The sequence below is a fragment of the Rhipicephalus microplus genome, unplaced genomic scaffold (assembly GCF_043290135.1).
Source record: "Rhipicephalus microplus isolate Deutch F79 unplaced genomic scaffold, USDA_Rmic scaffold_107, whole genome shotgun sequence".
Taxonomy (NCBI): domain Eukaryota; kingdom Metazoa; phylum Arthropoda; class Arachnida; order Ixodida; family Ixodidae; genus Rhipicephalus; species Rhipicephalus microplus.
Genome location: NW_027464679.1, coordinates 535336 through 556085, shown reverse-complemented (window position 1 = coordinate 556085; position 20750 = coordinate 535336). Strand labels below are relative to the sequence as shown.

At 47.1% G+C, this 20750-nt stretch overlaps 1 protein-coding gene across 2 annotated transcripts in view; it reads right to left on the bottom strand.

Annotated features, from left to right (window-relative positions):
- Window positions 1-20750, bottom strand: part of LOC119180984 (uncharacterized) — a 204611-nt gene that overhangs the window by 12572 nt on the left and 171289 nt on the right. For both annotated transcript variants that reach the window (XM_075885269.1, XM_037432141.2), the window contains 2 exons: window positions 6330-6695; window positions 4772-4995 (listed from right to left, as the gene is read on the bottom strand). In XM_075885269.1, the coding sequence (XP_075741384.1) occupies window positions 4772-4995; window positions 6330-6695 (590 nt within the window). The remainder of the gene's footprint in view (window positions 1-4771; window positions 4996-6329; window positions 6696-20750) is intronic.

The window sequence follows — 20750 nt, the reverse complement described above, 5'->3', positions numbered from 1 at the left end:
GTTTTTTTTTTTTCCGTGACGCGCACTTTTCGAAGGCGCGCACTTTGAACGCGCACCACACATCACAGTGCCTTTTCTCGTAAAAGACGCACATACAGAATATATACGTGTAGTTATGGTGCTTTAGATATGCTCAATGTTTGCTTTTCAATTGACAAATGCACAAGTATGAACGCTGAATCTTGAGGTACATTGGTGGGTGCTGCGGATGGGGTTGGCCGTTTGGAGTATCCTTTGGTCACTTTAGTGACATTTAGAGTACCATTAAGGGTGGACAAACAGACAAACATACATACAGACAGACCAAAGTTTTTGCGTCGAAGGTCCCCAAGAAAAACTATCGTCTTTAAAACATAGGGCAGCTTCCCAATAGTGGTAAGATGAGGGAGAAAAGAGTGAAGCTCGTGGCATACACGAAGCTTCGCCGCGGTGGTCTAGTGTTAACGCTAAGGTATTCGACTGCTGACCCGCAGGTTGCGGGATCGAATCCCGGCTGCAGTGGCTACATTTTTGATGGAGTCGAAAATACTGTAGGCCTCTGTGCTCAGATCTGGGTGCACGTTAAAGAACCCCAGGTGGTCACAGAGCCCTACACTATGGCGGCTGGTGCCGTTCAGCCTACCCGGTACCATCAAGAGTGGACAAACAGACAAATGTACAGACAGATAGACCAAAATTTTTGCGTTGAATGTCTGCAAGAAAAACTATCGGCTTAAAAAAAAATGGTTGTTAATTCTGGGTGTTCAATCGTCACGTGCTCGAGTGCCACCTCTACGGCTCATTGGTTTGTACATCCCCTGTGGTTTGCACATCACCTGTGCGCTTCGTCATGGCGCATGCAGTTAGCGTCTTGCAGGTGCGGTAACGGTAGATGGAAAAATCATGTCGCAGCACGACGATACACTCTTTTTTCGCTCGTAAACTAGAACTAAAGATGACTATTAATTTCTCACAATTTACCCTGTTTGCTAGAAGGTGGCTTCACTGCAAGGTGTCTACAAATGAGGCGAAGCCAAAAAAACGGTCAAGTGACCTTAATAATTTTGTCGCCTGGCGTGAGTTGCTTTGGATATACAATACAGTTTAGTACTGAGCTCAGGAAGTAAGGGTACCCAATGCTTTATGCATTTCGTTATAACCCAAATTCAACAGGGAGTCGAACTCACGCCCAGCAACACCTCGTATAATCGCAAGCCGATTTTGATGGACAAGAGCATTCGCCTTTACCATTCGTCTCGAGCACGCGATAGCTAAAGCTATCATATCAATTTTTTTTCTCAGTCGCTATGCCAGTCCTGTCACCCCCTCCCCCCTCGCTCTCATTTAACTTGTGAACCTATTAACGTGGTTTCGAACCGCCTCCAAAATCGCAGGCGTTGCAAACTCTGTGCACTTCACCTGCTTTTTGCGCTTCCTCCGGGATCGGCCAACACTTCACCATGCGATTATGTCTCGCGATGACGTCATCACGTGACGTCATGCGAACATGACGATATGTGGCGACGTAATCACGTGATTTTTTTTTGGTCACTCAAGTTAACGCCGCCGCCGCCGTTGGTCAATTTTCGCGTTTGATGGACATCTTGGACTGTCACTTCATTACAAAAGGGAAAAAAAAAAACCGAGCAGCTCCGGTCGACAATGGCTCCGAATCAACCGAGTCATCTACTTTTGCTGCGCAGCTGTCCATGCATCGGCGGGCCGCGAATAAGACAGCCAGCGGATAGATGGAAATCGCAGCGGGTATTGTTGAATGTGGACGGAAAGGGGGCGGAGGAGAGAGGAGTCTCGCATGAGGCGAATGCTCGCCTGGTTTCTGCGCGGCCCCCGGGCGGGTGCCGCAGTGGCGTACGTACTCTACATCCGGCTCGGTCTCATCCCATTGTGTTTCGGCTCCGTTTCCGGCCGTGTATAAATCAGGCGCGTCGCCAGGACCCGCAATCGCGCGCGCACGGACCTTGACTCGATCGTCGGGAGAGCCGTAGCGTTTTTTACTCTCTGGGTTTTTTGTTCCGAAAGCCGCGCAAGTCACCCCAAAAAGTTCCCACCCCCTCCCCCACAATCCCATGAACCTCTTGTACAACAGATCTTCCGTCTTCTGACTCCTGCCAGCGAAAGAGCGTCTAGCACTTTCTCTCTTTCTCTCACTACATCGTAACTTTTCCGAATTCAGACACGACTCGTTCCACCGAAAAAAAAAAACAAAGATGCGAAAGCCCAATTGTGCAGCCGTGATCCGGGCCGAAAAAGTGGCACAACCACATTAGAAAGTGCACGCACGTCAGCCCTCAGCGCGCGAAGTCTGTTCTTTGCCTCTCAGTCTCTCCCACTTATCAGTCGAAATCTCTTTTTACAGCGTTCAGAAATATCATTTTCTCTCCCTCCTCGCTTCTCTCCCTCCGAATTTTATATTCTTCAAAGTTCATTCTCCTTTCGTCTTTCTGCTCTGTGCGTGCTACGTAACGAGTCGCGACATTGAAGCGCTCTTCTTCACTGAAGATTCCTCCGCATGTAGTGTTTGCTTCTTTGTTTAACACTCTTTTTTTTTCTTTTTTTTTCGCCGTTCACATAATTCTCTCAGTACTTTTTTTTTTTATTTTGCCTCCGCGTTCACTAGGCATCCTCGACGGTCCACTTAAAAGAAGCGTTTTCTTCTCTCTTTCTCTCTCTCTATTTCCCTTCTCTCTCTCTCTCTCTCTCTCTCTCTCTCTCTCCCTTCTCTCTCAACGCACGCAAAGCCAGGCGCGAATTCTTTTTCGAGTCGAATGAAAGTTCGTGCCGACGAGCAGAGGCGACGACGATTGCAGCTAACTTCCCACGCGAATGACTCGACACTTGTCACAAAGACGACTTCTAACGACAGCAACATAATAAATTTACAAATAAACAAATAAATACACGCATAAATTAATAAAAAAAAGGAAGAGAGAAACACACACGCGTGCGAAAGGGATGAACTTAAAAAAGCACACGCGCGAAATGTGAACGTCGCATGAAAACGACATAGTTGACGCTCACTTGTCCAAAACTTCTCACTTGTACTTTCTTCCTTCCATTCTTTTCTTCTCTTTTTTCCTCTTTAGTAACTTCCTCTAAATATGATTTTCATTCCTCGACTAAGCTTTCTTGATTCGTCTTCTCTTCGTCTTCAATCACGCGCTCTTCAATCGCGCGCTCGTGCGAACGCTGCCCTTTCGCGTGATTAACCACGGCAGCGAGAAAAAAAAAGAAGCATAGAAATAAACGACAGTTAAAAGAATAGAGCGAAGAGGGGTCAACGGAGAGGTGGGGGGACAGATACGCATTATAGTAGTTGTCGCGGGGGACGCTCCAAGCCAATACATATATATAAAAAAAGATCACACATGGTATTAAACTACATCACAAAAGAAAGTTCTCACGAGTAAACCAAACTCTCAACGCGAACGCAAGAGCATTCGTATTGCGACTTTTGTGTAGGCTTGCTTTGAGGGTAGTCGCGCTCGGAAATGAAGATATGATAATAAATAATATCAAAAATAAAAGGAACAATCAGGAATAGCAAAGCAGCAGCCCAAGAACCGTGTTATACATGCGGCTATTCGAGCGAGAGACAGAATGATTCGGCACTGGCGCGCCCCCCTAGCGTTCATACGCGTCACATTCGGCGCCACGCTTGACTCGGGCCGTTGTCGCGGCAGTCGAGCGCGGAAGTTCAAAGGACGCCGTGGCCCACACTGACACAAGGCGCTAACCGCGTCGCAGCGTCGTCGATACGATGCGACGGAAAACGCCCGCGAACGACTCAAATCGTCGCACCGAACGTACCAGCCGATGAGCGTTCACTGAAACGCAAATTTTGGCGAAGCGTTCTCCCGGAATAAGGTTGAAAGCGGACAAACTTCTGACCCGTGCGTCTGCCAAGGAGCGAGCTTGTGTAGATGGTAAACGCGATACAAATATGAATTTGTTGCCGCTCCTGCCGCTCTGTCACGCGTCAAATGTATGCATAAGTCTACACAAATGAAGTGTGTGTGGGGAGGGGGGAAGGAGGGAAGGTGTTTTGTAATGTAAAGAAATTAATTTCTTTTATCAGCTTCGGGTGCGGAATACTTTGTCAGGAGTATAAGACGCCTTTCGCTTTGTCCCTCTTGGTGTGTGCGTCTGCAAGTAATCAATAATACTAATAACGACTACTACTACTACTACTACTACTACTACTACTACTACTACTACTACTACTACTACTACTACTACTACTACGGCAACACGACAGGAAAATGGAAAAAAAAGAAACAAAGGGCATGAATAGGACGCACACAGATCAAGGTTACAAATGAGCTTTCAAGTGATGATGTCACACATGTCTATCAGTGTTCACCTGTACCTTCCACGTTTCTCTCTTTTAACTCTATAACATTTCATTTACTTTTTTTTATCTTTTAGCTACAGAGAGCTAGGTATCATCCTGGAAACTGTCTTTCAATTACTTTATTTATTTATTTATTTATTTATTTATTTATTTATTTATTTATTTATTTATTTATTCATAATACCTCAATGATTCCACGTGGGACATTACACGAGGGGAGGCGAACAAAATACTGGTGAGTCAGGTTACATTTCATGACTTGAAAGAACATTACCGTTAGATACAACTTGTCCAACATTATTTCGAGAGGTGAAGGTGTATATCTCTACCTGACGTTTAGTCTATTCTTCCGATCGATCTGTTGATCGACGAATCAGCGAATGAATGACACATATTCAAGCAGTGATGGAAGTTGCGTACCGCCTCGGCGGAGCCGGAGCGAAGGCGACCCTGGCGGCGAGCCCATTGGGCCTCGGAGATCCCGAGGCGCTCCTCTGGCGGCCGCTGGGCGAGCCCGACGAACGCCGGCTGCGCACCGAGGATCGCACGCTGCACGCCTCCGACGACAGAGGGCTGGACCTGAGCGCCGAGCTCGGAGGCCGCGAGCCGATCGGAACGGGCGAGGATGCACCCCGGCCGCTGTCCTGCAACGCCACGATGGGAAAGGTTTCGCGTCATCAAGACAGTCGCCTGAACGAACACGTGGTATTTGTTGTCGTTCATTAGAGCCACAGGGAGAGATGTATCGATAGAAACGAGATCCATTAGTACTACAGACATTAAAGTGAAACTATGGTGAAATAGTGAGTTACATTAGAATGACGAATTATGCTTTGAAAACACCAGTGTCATAATTTCAACTTTACATGCTCATTAATACAGTCGGAGATCAGTGTAACAAATCTAATTTCTTACATTTCCCGCCGAAACTTCCGATTGTTTAAAGAGGTTTTTTTGTATTTCGGCCCCATTGGCTCAACAAAACTTCCTGAAACTTGCTTTGCTAAATCTCTTGCTTCTTCACAAGTCAACGAACTTCATTTTTACCGATCAAGAACTACGTGGGACCCAGTAGACGGCGTCAAAATCTATGACGTCATGGTACCTGGTGGATGGTGTCACTACCCACGTCACGTTATTTATTATTTTTTTAGCATTTTCTCGCTTACCAAGCGTTGCTTCTCGCGTCAAGGGCCACGACGTTTGTACTGTGATAGAGTAATTTAGTCATGCGAGAAAAATCGCTTTTCTCTTTAGTGCTGTGCTTCTTTGCACAGGATCATCTACCCTGGACAAGCACGTTTTTGATGTTATGCGCCCCATATTATCGCATCTTTTTTCTTGGGGATGTGGCCTACTGTTACGAGCTGTTGGGTCGTTTGTCAGGTCACAATTTCGGAAGTTTGTATTTTTCAAGGGTAGCTCATGCGTCCTGCAGACCTTACTGCTCCGTCTGCCACAATGCCACTTATTGAAGACTCCCAGAAGGTGAAGTCACAAGAGCTGTTATATCAGGCCTATCTTGTAGACTTCTTCAATCAAACTGCACGCTTTTTAGCTTAGTGATTCGGAAACAGTCACTTTTAATCGAAAGCAATCCCTTGCGAGGACATAGGGCGCCAGGGGAGGGTACGAGTGTGTGCGCGTGTGTGGCGGGGGGGGGGGGTTTGGAGCTTCCCCCATATTTTCTCCTGTCCCCCTGTTTTCTCCCCCTTCTAGAGGGACCCTATTCTACCACCTCCCTGCCTCTTTGAAACAACTCACTGTGGGTACCCCCCCTCTCCCCCCCCCCCCCCCGTGATAGTAACCTGGCGTCGCCCGTGCCTGCAAGCTGCTCATATGCAGCTTGATTGTGGTAGAACACAGTTTCGGTGGAGCTGACGATCGCTTCGGTCTCGCAACATCCGAGAGTTGCCAGTATGAATGATTACACTGCGCATTCATACGAAGGACCAGACCACATGGCCTGAACACTGACCTCCAGCCCCTCTGGTCCTCCGATGCTCGGGCAGCGTTGATGTTGCTGCTGCTGCTGTTGCCAGCTGTCTTCGAGCTTCTTCACTGGCGGCGGCTTGTCGGTGAAGTGCCGGTTGAGCTCGGTGGGCGACGTGTTGTCCTCGTTGCTCGACGGAGACAGCAGGTCGGGCTCGGCGCCGCGCTCGCCGGGTCGCTGGTAGTGCTGGTGGCTGGGCGTCACCGGCACGCTGGAGGGACGACTCGGGGAGCCGCCTCCGCCCAGCAGGGCGCCGTAGTGCTGCTGCTGTAGGCTGCGCACGTTGAGCTCCAGGAAGCTCTTCTCGGCCACGGGGTCTCGGTGCTTGGTCCGACCCGCCACTTTCTTGGCCTGCCATGTCGCGCGGCATGTACGTTAGCGTCGCCCGCAGGATTCTAAACGTCCGAAAGGCAGAATACAACAAACAAACAAACAAACAAACAAACACACAAACAAACAAACAAACAAACAACAAAAAAGGCACATTCGCACTAGTGGCGCCAAGCTAGAAGGTACAACGAAGCTGGGCGTACTTCGTTGTTTCTATTTGTTTTCTCTCCACCTTCCTTTCGTTCTCTATTTCTCGATTTTTTTTATCTTGTCTTGTCCATGCTTCTTTCACTTTCTTCATTTTTCTCCTTTCTTGGTTTATCCACCTTTCTTTTTTCTCTTTCTTATCTTTTCTTTCTCTTCATGTCTACCTTTCTCATGCTTTGTATCTCTTCATTATTTTCTCTTTCAGACTGTGTACTCGTTCTCTTTTCACCCATTCGAGTTATTGTGTTCCACGCCGGACAAATCAGAGCAGCGGGAGAGAACGCTCCGGGCGCACGTGTTCGGAGCAGCGAAGCTTAGAAGCTGGAGACGATAAAGAAACAGCGCTCTGGCTGAGTTATTGCGTCGCGCGCGCTAAGCTCGGCTGTGCGTTCGACGGTATATGGCCCGTTCGCGATGATGACAGCTTTCTGAGCACACTACAGCACTGAATCTCGAGCCTAAACATCTTCACTATTAAAAAGGAAGAAAAGCGAATGGGCGACAACAACCACGCACAAGCTGGTAGGTTGCAAGCTAAGAATAAGGATCGGGTCCTGCCGAAGGCACGTTATCTTTTAGTCCACTTTTCTTACTTTACATGTACGTTACAATTACTTCCGATAACAGGCTATACTTCTCTTGGCATCATTGTCTGTTAGTTCTCATTAATATTGTGTCTAACAAAGAAAACGAGCCCTTAACTTCTTTCTTTCATTGCTCTTCAGAGAAAATATTCAAGTTGTAAGCATGCATTTTTTGTTAAATAACTTTAATTATGTATTCTGTGCTTTCTTCTCACTTTTTGTGTGTTCTACACCTCTTATTCTCAGCGAGAATTGGTTCCGAAATGTCATTTTCTCTTGCGTGCTCTGTATATACTTGAAATTGCGCTGTTGAGTTTGATTATAAGCATTCGCTGAATTGCACGTCAATTCGACTCTGTAACCCCCCCCCCCCTTTTATGTAATGCGAGGTTTAGGGTTTTCAAGGGTCATCAAATGATGATGACGACGACGACGACGACGACAATACAAAGGTCACTTTCAAGCCGCCACGGCTGTTCATAGGTGACAGTGTTCTGCTGCTTACCCGAAAGACGCGAGTTCTATACCTGCATCGGCGGTCCATTTCGACAGGAGACGAAATGCTAGAGACACGTGTCCTGTGCGATTTCAAGGCACGTGCTAAGAAACCCCAGGTGTGCGAAGTTATCGGAGCCCGGCGCTATGGCATCTGATAGCCAAAGTCATTTTGGAACGCCAAACCCCACAATAACAACTAACCTACAGTCACGCTCCTGGGTTATATTCGTAGGCCTGCGCACAAGGTGAGCAGGGGGGGGGGGGGGGGCGCCCTTCTTGTCACTTAAACGGAGGCGCACAAGAACAGCCCCATACAATGACATAATAGAGGAAGGGGGGGGGGGGGAGGGGGTCACAGCAACTCGGGTGGGGGCACAAATGCAATCTCATACATTAACATTGTAGTGCATCATCATCATCATCATCATTTTCTTGCACATCGCGCCGCGCCTCTCGTGCACCTCATGCATAGCTAGAGCTGCGCGATAACAGAAGGGGTAGGCGCGCCTGGCGTGACGGACGCTGGCAGCCGCCGCTGAGCTTTGACGCGAGGGTAATAAAGCGGCGAGATTCGGCACGGCCCCGTCGGCCGCCTACACGACGTCCTCTCACGTCTCTCTCTGTCTCGCCCGCTACAACATAATAGTGTGTGTGTGTGGGGGGGGGGGGGGCACTGCGACGAACATTCGTCCCCTCTGAAAGGGAACCCTGCGCACGCCTATGGCTACATTTGCATCTTAATGAAGAGACGTGCAACCGACTCACCACGCTGATTGATGATTGATTGATATGTGGGGTTAAACGTCCCCAAACCACCATATGATTATGAGAGAGACGCCGTAGTGGAGAGCTCCGGAAATTTCGGCCGACCACCTGGGAATTCTTTTAACGTGCACCCAAATCTGAGCACACGGGCCTACAGCATTTCCGCCTCCATCGGAAATGCAGCCGCCGCAGCCGGGATTTGAACCCGTGACTTGCGGGTCAGCAGCCGAGTACCTTAGCCACTAGACCACCGTGGCGGGGCATACCACAACGCTGGACGTGAAAAACTCGGAGAATAACAGCTTCGCCGTTAAAAAAAAAAAGAAAGAAAAACGCATGCCTAGCCATCACCCCACACATTCAAACAATGAGTAGAAAGGGCCGACTGAGGTATGTGGCAGAATGGTCTTCCATACATCACCATGTGTGAGGCCCACGGGACAGTTTTTATGCTCTCCCACAGTAGAGTATCAAGTACTCTAAATTGTTAACCACTCTTTAATACTCACCCACAGGATGGCTCTACTCTATGCTCTCCCGTAGTAGAGTACGAAGTATTATAACTCGTGAACAACTTTTTCCAAACCCACTTTACTGCTAACGCAATCGCGATGTCTTATACTGCTCTCCCATAGTTGAGTTCGAAGTACTCAAAATCCTGAAACACTATATCTAAACACACCACGAAGAGTGTACTAGTGGTACACTCAAAGAAGTAACACTAGTGATGCACCAATTCCTTCACCTTTCGTTCTACCCAAGTCGAGTACATCTGCCTTCTGAAAACAGCAGAAGACAACCTCACCATAATGAAGTACTGCACACAGTCAGAGGGAAAGGAGGGAGTCATAAATACTGGAATAAAAAATTAAATGCGATAGAATGACTACACAGAGAGAAAAACAGATTGAGGTCAGATAAATAGAGATAGAATAAGAACTGATATATAGAAAAATAAAAAGAAAGAGCGAGCATACATATTGTTACGCACAATCAAGATGGTGTAAGAATAACTATTTATTGGGACTAACTTGTGCCCGAAAAGTAAAAGAAAATGTAGCAGCGTTTCTAACAGGCGATCCGCAAAAGGAATCAATCTCCGAGACGACCTCGAGCGGTGCACCACTTCTTTCGCGTCGAAATACCGTGCTGAGGAGGCGCGCGCCGTCACGGCCTTTTCTTGTCTCATTCGGGCTGCTGCAGTCTCTTGTGGGGGGGGGGGGGGGGGGGGGGTCTGCACAGACTAGCGCGCGTAATTTGAATACTGCGTCTGTCTTGCGTCAATATAGTTTAGGGGCGCACGTGTTATGTATGTACCATGCATTTATCCAGTACGTATTATGTTTTATGTCCGTATTTTGTATGATGCGGTCGAATTTTCGTGACATATATATTGTTTTTTCTTCTGCCGTTTGATCCTTATTTTTTGTACGCTATTTATTAGCCTTAGATGTTTCATAAAAATAAAATAATAATAACCGTTAGCGTCAAGACAAGTGATGTAAAAGAAAGTCATGTGTTGACGTCACCTTGGAAGTCACCGCCAAAGATCAGCAAAGTTCGTGATGTTAGCATGGCATCACGTAACATGACGTCATACGACGATGATGTCACACGCCGTCACTTCAAGTGACGTGACATAACGTGATGTCGCATGATATGATGTCATTCATCTTATTACATCGTCACTCGGTCGCAAGTGAGCTTTTCTTGGAGGCAGTGCTAAACCACCCTAAGTGCTGAGAGCTTTTTGCAACGGGGGATCAATGCAGTTGACTGGAACGAAAAAAAACAAACAGAATATGCCTATAGCCTGCGAGTCATCTAAGGCGAATGCCTTAGGGAGCCTGGTAGCCTTTTTCTTTTGTCTGCCCCTTAAGTTTTGTATGTATACTGCAAGTGTCGACCATAAGTGGTTGCTTCATTTACGTTACTTGAAAAAAAGCCAGCTGATTCACGGGACGTGAGAAAGAAAGCAGACGCACACAACTCCGGAGCTAACAACCTTGCCTTTACTGAAAGGAAGCACTCAACAGTTGCTAGTTCTAGCGTTCTGTGCACCTGCTTCTTTCTCATGTCCCGTCAATTTGCTGACTTCGAGTAACATGAACCAACTGGCCCAGATTTCGAATCTTCCCCGTCTCTGTGCATTCCTTGCGCGCTCAGAAATGGACGAACGCTTCTTCCCATTACCTTTTGCTCCATTCTTTTCATCGCTTGGCTTCCACCGGAGCGAGTCGAGATAGCATCGTACAAAACAAGCAGTCCGATGCCGGCAGCATATCCTTCACCGAGGCGAACAGAAGAGATCAGGTCGTTCGACGACTGCCTGCAGCTCTAACTGGATTGTCTGTCACGTGCACGTGTCCTGACTGGGCGCCACGTCCGACAAATCACGTCTCCTATACCTGAACCTGCCTATACTCTCGGAGTGCGCAAGCATAATCTCGGCTTATCCGGATTAAAAAGGGATTGCTCGTCACTGCGTTCGCGCAGATTCGATCGACGAAAGAGAGAGAAGCCGTTTACGCATGTGCCTGCGCTGGCTGACAACGGGATTCGTAAGAATTCCTAGCGGTAAAGGCAAAAAAAAAAAAAAAGAAAGCACTAAGACCGGCTCGAGTCTTCACGTCTCTGCGAATGGGGCGCGCCTCATTCGCGAAGTGCTTCGGCCGCTCGACAATACGTTTTTGTCCATACAGCCTCCGGGTCAAGTATAGCTCACGTGATTGATTGAGAGATTAATTTATTGAGGGGAAAGCCTATAGATGCCTCATCAAACACCAAAATTGATCGTCAGTGGCGTCGGCGTCAACACGAGTGATGGAAAAAAAATCACGTGACGACGTTAAGCCATAGAGGTCGACAACTTGTGTGGTGTTATCACGTCACATGATGGTGCCATCCGATGAGCACCACGTAGTTAATCATGGGAAAACTATAGGGAGCCAGTATGACACCAGGTAAGGTAAAGAAAGCTAGCTGCTTTCCGTGGAGGGTCAGTACACCAACTAAGAAATGAAAAAAAAAACTGCTTTCGCCTTCGAGTAGTCAAGGGCCATTACATAGAAACAACATGTTAATTATTAAATTGATCAATTATGGTGATGGCTGCAAACTTCCCAGAGCAGCTCATGGGAACCGCTAATGAAATTGCGTCCATGAGAGCATATATGCTTTGCAGTAGAACGTGAACATCAATCGATCAATCAATTATTGAGAGATCCATCATGTTTATCTGAAGCTCTTGTCCTAGAAAAAACAACATCTTTCATATAAAATTGCATTGGCGAGAACAGAACAAGTTTTAACTACGACTCGCGCAAGATACAAATGGCGCGGAGGAAGGTAAGGAGAGAAAAGCAGAACGCGCAGATCTAAAATGGCGGCTGAGAAATCTTCATCGGCGCCGGAAGGCTGCTGTAAGTTGGTCACAAATTTTTATGTGATAACCCACGCGTTGCCTATTATAGATCGGCATCTAACAGCGCTAAGGGTTAGCTTTGAATTTTTATCACTTATGGCTCTTCACACTAGGCGCTCAGAAAGTGGGTTACACGAACGTTATTGCATACCACCTCCATCAAAACACGTAGTCGCTAGAGCTGGGAATCGAACCGACGACCACGCTGCTCAACAGCAGAACGCACATGTCGACTGAACCATAGTAGGGCGTTTGGTTGCGAGGTCTATATATCTGGAGGCGCAGAGACTTTTTTTTTTTGCACAAAACTGTGCCGAGGAAAGAATAAGTAGGATGAGTAACAGCCCTTAAATGATTTTGGGGACGACTTCGAGGCCCGCAGGGTTTGCGAACATTGTCGCCGAGCCCTCTGAAACAGCAAGACTGATGCCGCGTGCTTTTATTGGAAATGACGTTATTAAGAAAAAAAAAAGCACTGCAGCATACGCGAGGTAAAAAAAAATCCTATTTTCCAAAGAGTCGACTCTTCTCCCCTCTCCTCCCTTTTCCACGCACACACACACACACACGCACACACTTCAGCTGGAGGAGTCGGCAAGGTCGTGCACGATGGGCAGGTCCTCTCTTCACAACTGTCCCTTCACCACCATCACCCATACTTTGATCGGATTCCATTACGAGCTTGACATATCTTCGCGTAGCCCTGCGCTAACGTTCGCGTTGAAGTCAGGGCGGGAACTATTGGGTCTGCAGAGAGAACAAACAAGCAATACTAGCGCATACGCGAAAGAAGCAAACACGGGGTAGCGCAACAAGGGAGAGAACCAAGACACGACAGGAAGAAGCAAAGGAAAAGAAAGATCAAACAAAGGACCAAGCCGAGTATGAGTGAAAGATGTCCGGTTTCGCTTTTCCATCGTCGCTTCAAGACGCGTTGATTCCCTTCAGCGAAGAACAGTCATCGCCAGACGCCCCACGTCCGATTGAAAGGGGATTCCCCGCGGCGAGACCAGGACGGAAAAACCGCGTCGCCCTCTTATAGGAGGACACGAAAAGAGGTTTCCAGAAGAGGGGTTCACAAAAGGGCCGAGCCTCGGGGACAGCACATTCCAGCACCTCGGGGCCAGTGAGAACCAGAAAAAAAGTGGGGGCGAAATATTCGAAAGAAAACTGAGAGAACAGAGTCGTAGGCAGACAACGGGAACAGACATTTCAGTGTGGACCATTGATATCGATGCGCATTCCATTAAACCGGTAACTAGAAGACATCAAGGGAGGCCTTAAGCGTCTTGTATAGCTTGTCAATTTAAAGAAAGCAAAAAAGAAACTAAAGTCACGCAGCCCCATATTGTTGTGTATGAATATGGGAGAAAATCTTCGCAGTGTGACTGAATGTAAAGAGTGGGGATGTTACAATAACGGATGATTAACATGAACCAATATTAACCCCCATTTTCCAGAGAAAAATGTGTCTATGGTACGTCGGATTTACGTTCACATAATTGTTTTGGCAAGCTCACCTCTTCGTCCAACTTTCATGTGATTTTCTTTTTTTATTTGCCACTTTTCGATTCCGCCTATTAGTTGCACGACAGCTTTCTTTCTTTCTTTCTTTCTTTCTTTCTTTCTTTCTTTCTTTCTTTCTTTCTTTCTTTCTTTCTTTCTTTCTTTCTTTCTTTCTTTCTTTCTTTCTTTCTTTCTTTCTTTCTTTCTTTTCTTCTTCCTTTCTTTCTTTCTTTTATTCTAGGGTATAACCAAGGAGGTTTAAAGAATTTTTTTTACCTCCTTGGGTATAACTGAGATGAGTACAACATATAGCGTAGCACCATGCAAGCCGAAAAAAAAAATACCTAGGAGGCTGTCGAGAACGAGAACGGAGACAAAGCAGCCCGTCGCCGCTGAACGATCCATTATAGGTACGTGTCACTTTCAATTTGGTACTTTTCGTGCATACGTACACACGTACGCGACTACTAAAGTGGCTTTTCCGGCTCCCGAATTGAAAAGTATGTGAAAGTGGTCAGAGTCGAGGAGCACCGAAGAAATCAAACCGCGCGCGTCTATGACATCGGCGCCTTCGTAAGAGAGATGCCGGACGGGCCGGGCGGAGCACGACCGACCGACCAACCGACAACTCAGCGGTGGGCCACAGACTATGTGGCGCCTGGGAAGGTTGTGTAGGGGCGAATAAAGGCGCTGTTTTTTTTCCAAGCCACTTAGACGCGGCTGATTTGCATTCCGATCACAACATTTTCTTTGCGCACTGCGCTAAACAGAGAAAGGAACCATGCATTATACAGCGGGAGGGTTGCCAATTAAAAAGCGGGGAGCTATGCGATGAGTGATCCGGGGTGCTCTGAACCCCTTCCCTTTCCCCCTTCCCCCATAACTGGTAAGGGAGATAGGTTTATACCCCTGTCACACGGGCACCCGTGAAGACCGTTTAACTCCCTCGTCTTTACGACAACGAAGATGCGGTTGGTGTCACACGGCCACCCTTACGCAAACGAAAATGAACTGAGCATTTCGCAAAGGACGTTCAACGATCTCCCTTCGCAGCGAAACGAGGTACTCTCGTCCTCAGCAGTCTAGAGGTCAGAGAAAAATTTCGAGCACTAAGTGGCCGCAGTGAAAGAATAATACATTTTAGCAACATTAAACCTTCTTTCGTTGTAGTACTCATTCACAACGCGTGTTTGTTTACAATATTTACGCCCGCCAGAGTTCACTTACTCTCAACACCGATGCCCTACACACCATGTCTCGCGAGTCGGGCCGGCCGGCGCCAGCCGATCAACGTCATTACCAGCGCAATTTCGCACCACTTCCTCACGTCGTCCGCTGTGTCGCTCATGGCTGAAGAACACAAAATGTGCGCTAACGAGGCAAAGAAGCACAAGAACTTTCGTACCGGGCATGTACACAGGCAACAAAACAACTAAAAGCTCAATGTGGCCAGCGTCACTAGCAGCATTGCTACAATTAGCAAATGCGTTCTTATTTGAAATTATTTTTAATGGTTTGTTAGTCGCATACCTACCTTATAGTGCTTTTTTGTAAAAACCGCATAACGAGGATTCACAAAAAAATCAATAGGGATCAAATTAGAATACTTTTCCGAAAATCAAACAGCGCCAGCTGAGCCCCCTCGCGGCAACTGTTACAACCTTGTCATTGCCGTGTGACACTGCCACAACTCCTTCTCCGTCGAACCCCCTAGGGGAGATTTACGTTGACGGTGTTCAACGGAGTTTGGTGGTGGCCGTGTGACAGGGGTATTAGATGGAGTGTTCAGAGAAATTCATCACAGACTCACCGTCTCTGATGCGTAGCTCTGGCTGCGCATCAATAAGATTTCAACACAACGAACATGTGTGTTTAGAAATAGTGTTTAACATTTTAGAATACTTTATATATGCTACTACGGGAGAGTAGTTAGCCGGCCCATACGAGGAATGTGTATAGAAAAAAAAGGGGGTCTAACAATTTAGAGTACTCGGTATTGTACTATGGGAGAGCGGAAAGCCGTCCCAGTTCGTCTATTAAGGAAGAAAAAAGTTTTCACGATTCAGTGTACATGATACTCGACTATGGGAGGACACAAAGCTGTCTCAGGTGACCCACGACAAAACATCTTCAAGCTGTGGAGAATAATTTTTGTTAAGATTCATTTTACACCCTGAACGCTTTAGAGCACTATATGCCTATACTTATATGAGAGAGCCATAAGCTGTCCCGGTGATATAAGTGACTTTTGACAGGTAAAATGACGAAATGAGCGCAGTCCCGTTACTGCCTTTCTCACAAAGGAGGACACATCCACAGTTCTGCGCAGAGGATCGGGGTAAGGAGGGATTAAAAAAGCATAGGGAGGAATTAAATGTATAGAGAGAGAGAGAGAGAGAGAGAGAGAGAGAGAGAGAGGCACAGGGACAGCCACATACGCAAGTAAGGAGAAGATAGGAAAGATGGACACGGTCGCACAAGTCCGAGGACGGGGCACCACTCAGCGAGAGCTCTTGTAGGCGTCAGGAGATGGCGAAGGGCGAGCCAGTCGGCCCAGAGCTGCGCTGTCGTCGGAGATCGCGGTGGCACAACCGGTCGGCACGACAACCAGCGAGCGAGACTGTCCCGGTGATCACAACTACTACTTCGCAGAGGACATGCGCGTTTAGAAAAGGTTAACAATTCTGAGTACTTCATAGTCTACTATGGAAGAGCAGTGAACCGTCCCGATACGTAAACCATTATGAACGTCATGTGTGTTTAGAAAAAGTGGGTAACGATTTGGAGTACTAGGTACTCTATTATGGGAGAGCATGAAACAGTCCCGTGGGCGTCACACTTGATGAGGCCGGGTTGACAAAAAAAACCCTCAAGCATTTCCCCGAGGGTGAACATGGTTAAGTGCGAACACACGGGGTGATGCTATGAGGGGTATTTATTAATTCGCACTATTATATTTATTAATCACACTATGGTGCCTTTATGGTGTAATGGTTCCTGGGAATCGCAATTTGATCACACGGGGGAGTTTACGTTAACTCACTGGCGAATGCCAACGGATTTTAACTTTACTCCCCCTCACGACCCGTTCCCTACGGGAGACTGAGAGAGAAGGCGGGCGCGCGAGAGAGAGAGGGGTGCGCGCGCAGCTGCAGCGAGCGAGGAGAGTGGAGGAGCGAGCGAAGGGGGAGGGGGTATAAGGCGCGTTACTGACACCGATATCAGCGTCGCGTGCGTGGCTTATTCGGTAGAGCGTCGCGCTGCGGCCCGCCAAGTCCTCTTTCTTTTTAAAGATAGAGGGAAGACTGCGGACGCCGCCGACGGCGGTGGATGGTTTGTGGACGCTTATAAAGTGTATTCACACTTAAAATTACGGCGAGAACGAGTTCATGACACAAAATGACCTTCACGGGCGCATCGCGCTGTTCCGCCTCACGGTTTAGAAAAAGTGGTTAACGATTTTGAGTACTTGGTATTCTACAGAGCATAAAGCCGTTCGTGGGCCTCACGCTTGATGAGGTCCTGTTGACGAAAATTAGGGCGTGAGCCCAGAGAGTTTCGTCGTATCCGCACGCCTCATGGAGGTCCTGGACGGCTTCCAGTTTTGTGCGCAGGCGTAGCGTGTGTTTAGAAAAAAATGCTTGACGATTTAGAAGAGTACGATGTCCTCTTCTACGGGAGAGCAATAAGCTGTCCCAGTTCATATTGATTGATGTATGTAAAATAAGTAGGTAAGTGAGTGTTGGTGTTTAAAAAAAAAACGTTTAACGATTTCGAGTACTTCGTACTCAACTATGGGAGAGCACTGAGCCGTCCCGCTAACGTGTGTTTAGAAAAAGTGGTTAACGATTTAGAGTACTATGTACTCTACTATGGGAGAGCACTGAGCCGTCCCGCTAACGTACTCGACGACCTACTGAGACATACCAAGCGAGCGAAACAAGCTGTCCCAGTCCGACGTGCTATACTAAGCGAGCGCCATAAGCTGTCCTGGTTGCGCGAACAAAAACTGCAGCCCCTTCTTAATCATCAACAAAAGGGCACCAATTATGATCCAACAGTTTTACTCAGTTTGAGCTTTCACGTCAGTCTTTTAATGCCTGTGGTAATTTTTAATTAAAATATCGAGTTGGTGACCAAAGATGTTGAGGACATTCTTGGAAATATTTCGGCGCGCCGACGAGAAAACGAAAGGAGAGAAGACAAACGGGCGCGCCTCGCCTTCGCGCGCCTTTGCTTTTCTCGTCTATTGGGTGCGCGCCGAAATGTTTACAATAATGTCCTCAAACCAACTCGCCCAACTTTCCGTGCTATTGCAAGGATGCCAAATTCAAAGAACTGTTTAGTTCCCAAATTTACCGCCAAAAAGCCGTGGACTGATGACACGCTTTGGTGAGAAACACGTCACCGCTTCATGTTCACTTTTGCGTTCTTAGCGGAGCACTTTTTCTTTCGGGCTCCACCAACTCTCTCTAGAAAAGAAGAGCCGATTCCCAACACCGTCTAGAAGAAAAGTTTAATGAATGAATTAATTAATTCACTACTAGCATTATTGTACACAGAGGAGCTATCTCCGCTGTAGTGTTATTCTCGACGGAGTGCGGTGTAATTAAGAAGAGGTCATGCGTTTCAGGTCGCTCGGCACAAGGAACTTTCATTTCTTACAAAGATATCCCTCACGCTGATAAAATTCACGATGGTAGCGAAAACGCACTTCTGCTGCGGGGACCTTTCGAAAAGACATCGCATAAGGCCCCGCATTCACTGCTCGAGTGCCGGTGGCACAGGTTCAAAAACAAATCAAGCAGAGGACATTCATACAGCGGTATTAAAACTCCATGCACGTCTCTGCATGCCCGCTGCTTTTTTTTGAAAGATCGAAGCCAATACGATGCGGTATGAATAGAGAGACTTGTACTAGGTGCATGAGCGGCTGCTCAATACTGAAAGCAAGTTTATAAGTATTCTGCCATCTCAGGAAAATATTACTTCGCGCACCGTACCTCGAGAAGGGAGAATATGAAAGAAAGTTCTAGAAAATAAAATAAAATAAAATAAAATAAAAAAACTATGAGAATGCGTCTATACGAGCTGCGTACTTTATCTTTAGGGAAAAGCGCATTAAAAATTTCTCCATTCAGCCAGCAAATAACCAACCCAGTCTCGCGAAGGCGGCCGTTTCTAAGGTCTACAAAATAAGTACAAAGAAATAAAAGGAAAGAGGGAAAAGGAGAGATAGCGTATAGGACGAAGAAACCAATGCGAGAAAAAAGAAAGAAAAAGAAAATTCGAGGAACATAAACGAGTACGGATGGACTCGAAGCAGGACGGAGACGATGACAGATGAGTAGGTCCTGCGTTCTCTCATTAAGCTCGAGTAAAAAAAAAATGAAGATTAAAAGGACGCCCACGAGAGAGGCGCGACGTGTGTACATGCTTACCACGACAGCTACACACACGCCGTGACAGGCGTCGTCGTATCGCGTGCTCGGTAACATTAATGAATGTCACCCGTTCACCTCTTTTTTTTTTTTTCCAGCTCTGAAGCGCGTTTACGTGTGCCGTATTTCGTCGAATTCAGGCAGAAGCATTCTTCTGAAGACATGGATGGAAGAGAGAGAGGAAAACAGAAGCTTCACCACAAGGGCGAAGCAACTAATTCGAAAGCGTCGCACTGGAATTTCGTACGGAGAAGGCCAGGGTTTTTTCACTGGAGTTGGGGAGGGGGGGGACCCGCGACAAAGGGGTTCCTCCAGGGGGGGGGGGGGGGGGCAGGGAAGCTGAGAACAGGGGCGTTGTGTTTTAACTATACTTGCTCTTGAGGGAAGGGAGGCGCAACTTTTTTTGAGGGGAAGGGACGCTCAAGTCGGCCCCGCCCCATACAGTGCCTACCCTGAAGAAGCTATGGCGGTTCACTGCTTTAGCAAACGCTGCCGCTGCAGAGAGCGAAGTGACCTTCGTGTTGTCTCTAGATTCAACGCAAACTTTGGGATGAGTGTGGTGTTTGGGGTAGTTGGTAAGACGTGACGATAGCTATATCACTAGAATAGAACGACGACAAATGATTTGGGGTGAGAGCGCAATACATACAAAGCTATGAACCACGTGCTAATTCCCTCTACAGGTATAAGCGCGTGACCACAGAAAACCACACTCTGTGAGTGTAATCTGAACTGGTACTGCGGATCAGGAAAAATGAGGGGAAAAAAAGAAAAAAAAACAGCAGCCGAACCAGTCAAACTAAAGACCAAGTGCTGATAACTGGGCGAATCGGTTTACTCAAAATGTGGGAATGGAACCAGAGAGCCTCTGCGCAACAGCTATGTATAAAGAAAGAGAAGACAAAGTCCCTGAAATAACCGCCGCAGGACTATTGCCGAGAACATGTGCGTTAAACGTGTGCGTATAGAACGGCTTCTATATCACGAATAAAAAAAGTAACGAACAAGTATTAAAACGAAGCTTAAAGGACCACGCTTCGGGCGGTCATTAAAGTTCCCTCGGTTGATTAAAATTAATTTTGCCCCCTCTACTGCGGCGGCACGTTCTTTACAACCCTATGGGCATTTAAGAAACGCTAAAGCCGGCAATTTAATTAAACGATTGGCTTCTACAGCCACTGCTTTCTTTCTCCTTTGTTTTTTTTTATCGTCTATCGTTTCCTTTTTCAAATGATGGCATACCAATCTACCTTAAAGAGAAATAAAATAAATAAAAGTTGCATCTTCCAACTATAGAGCATTGACCCGTCGTTGAAGTCGAACTAGCTTTGGGTAAACACGGTATACGCGAAAGCAGCAGCCCCTAAGCACTACCTACATAAATACGCGTGCTAGGGGACACCGTTCATCAGCGTTCAGTCATGCACGACCCCCCCCCCCCCCTGTTTATTTTTCATTGAATAATGTTTTATTTCGTGTCCGGTCTTCTCTCACTCTTCAGTCCCTAAGCTGTAAAGGAGAAGCCGCTCGGTCATGCATTCTTTAAGACGAGTCGCAGCGAAATCGAACGGCGTCGCATCAGCCGCAGAATACGTGGCGAAGGCCACCGCACGTTTCGTTTTAGTTAGTTCGTGGAGAAAAGCAAGGCAGG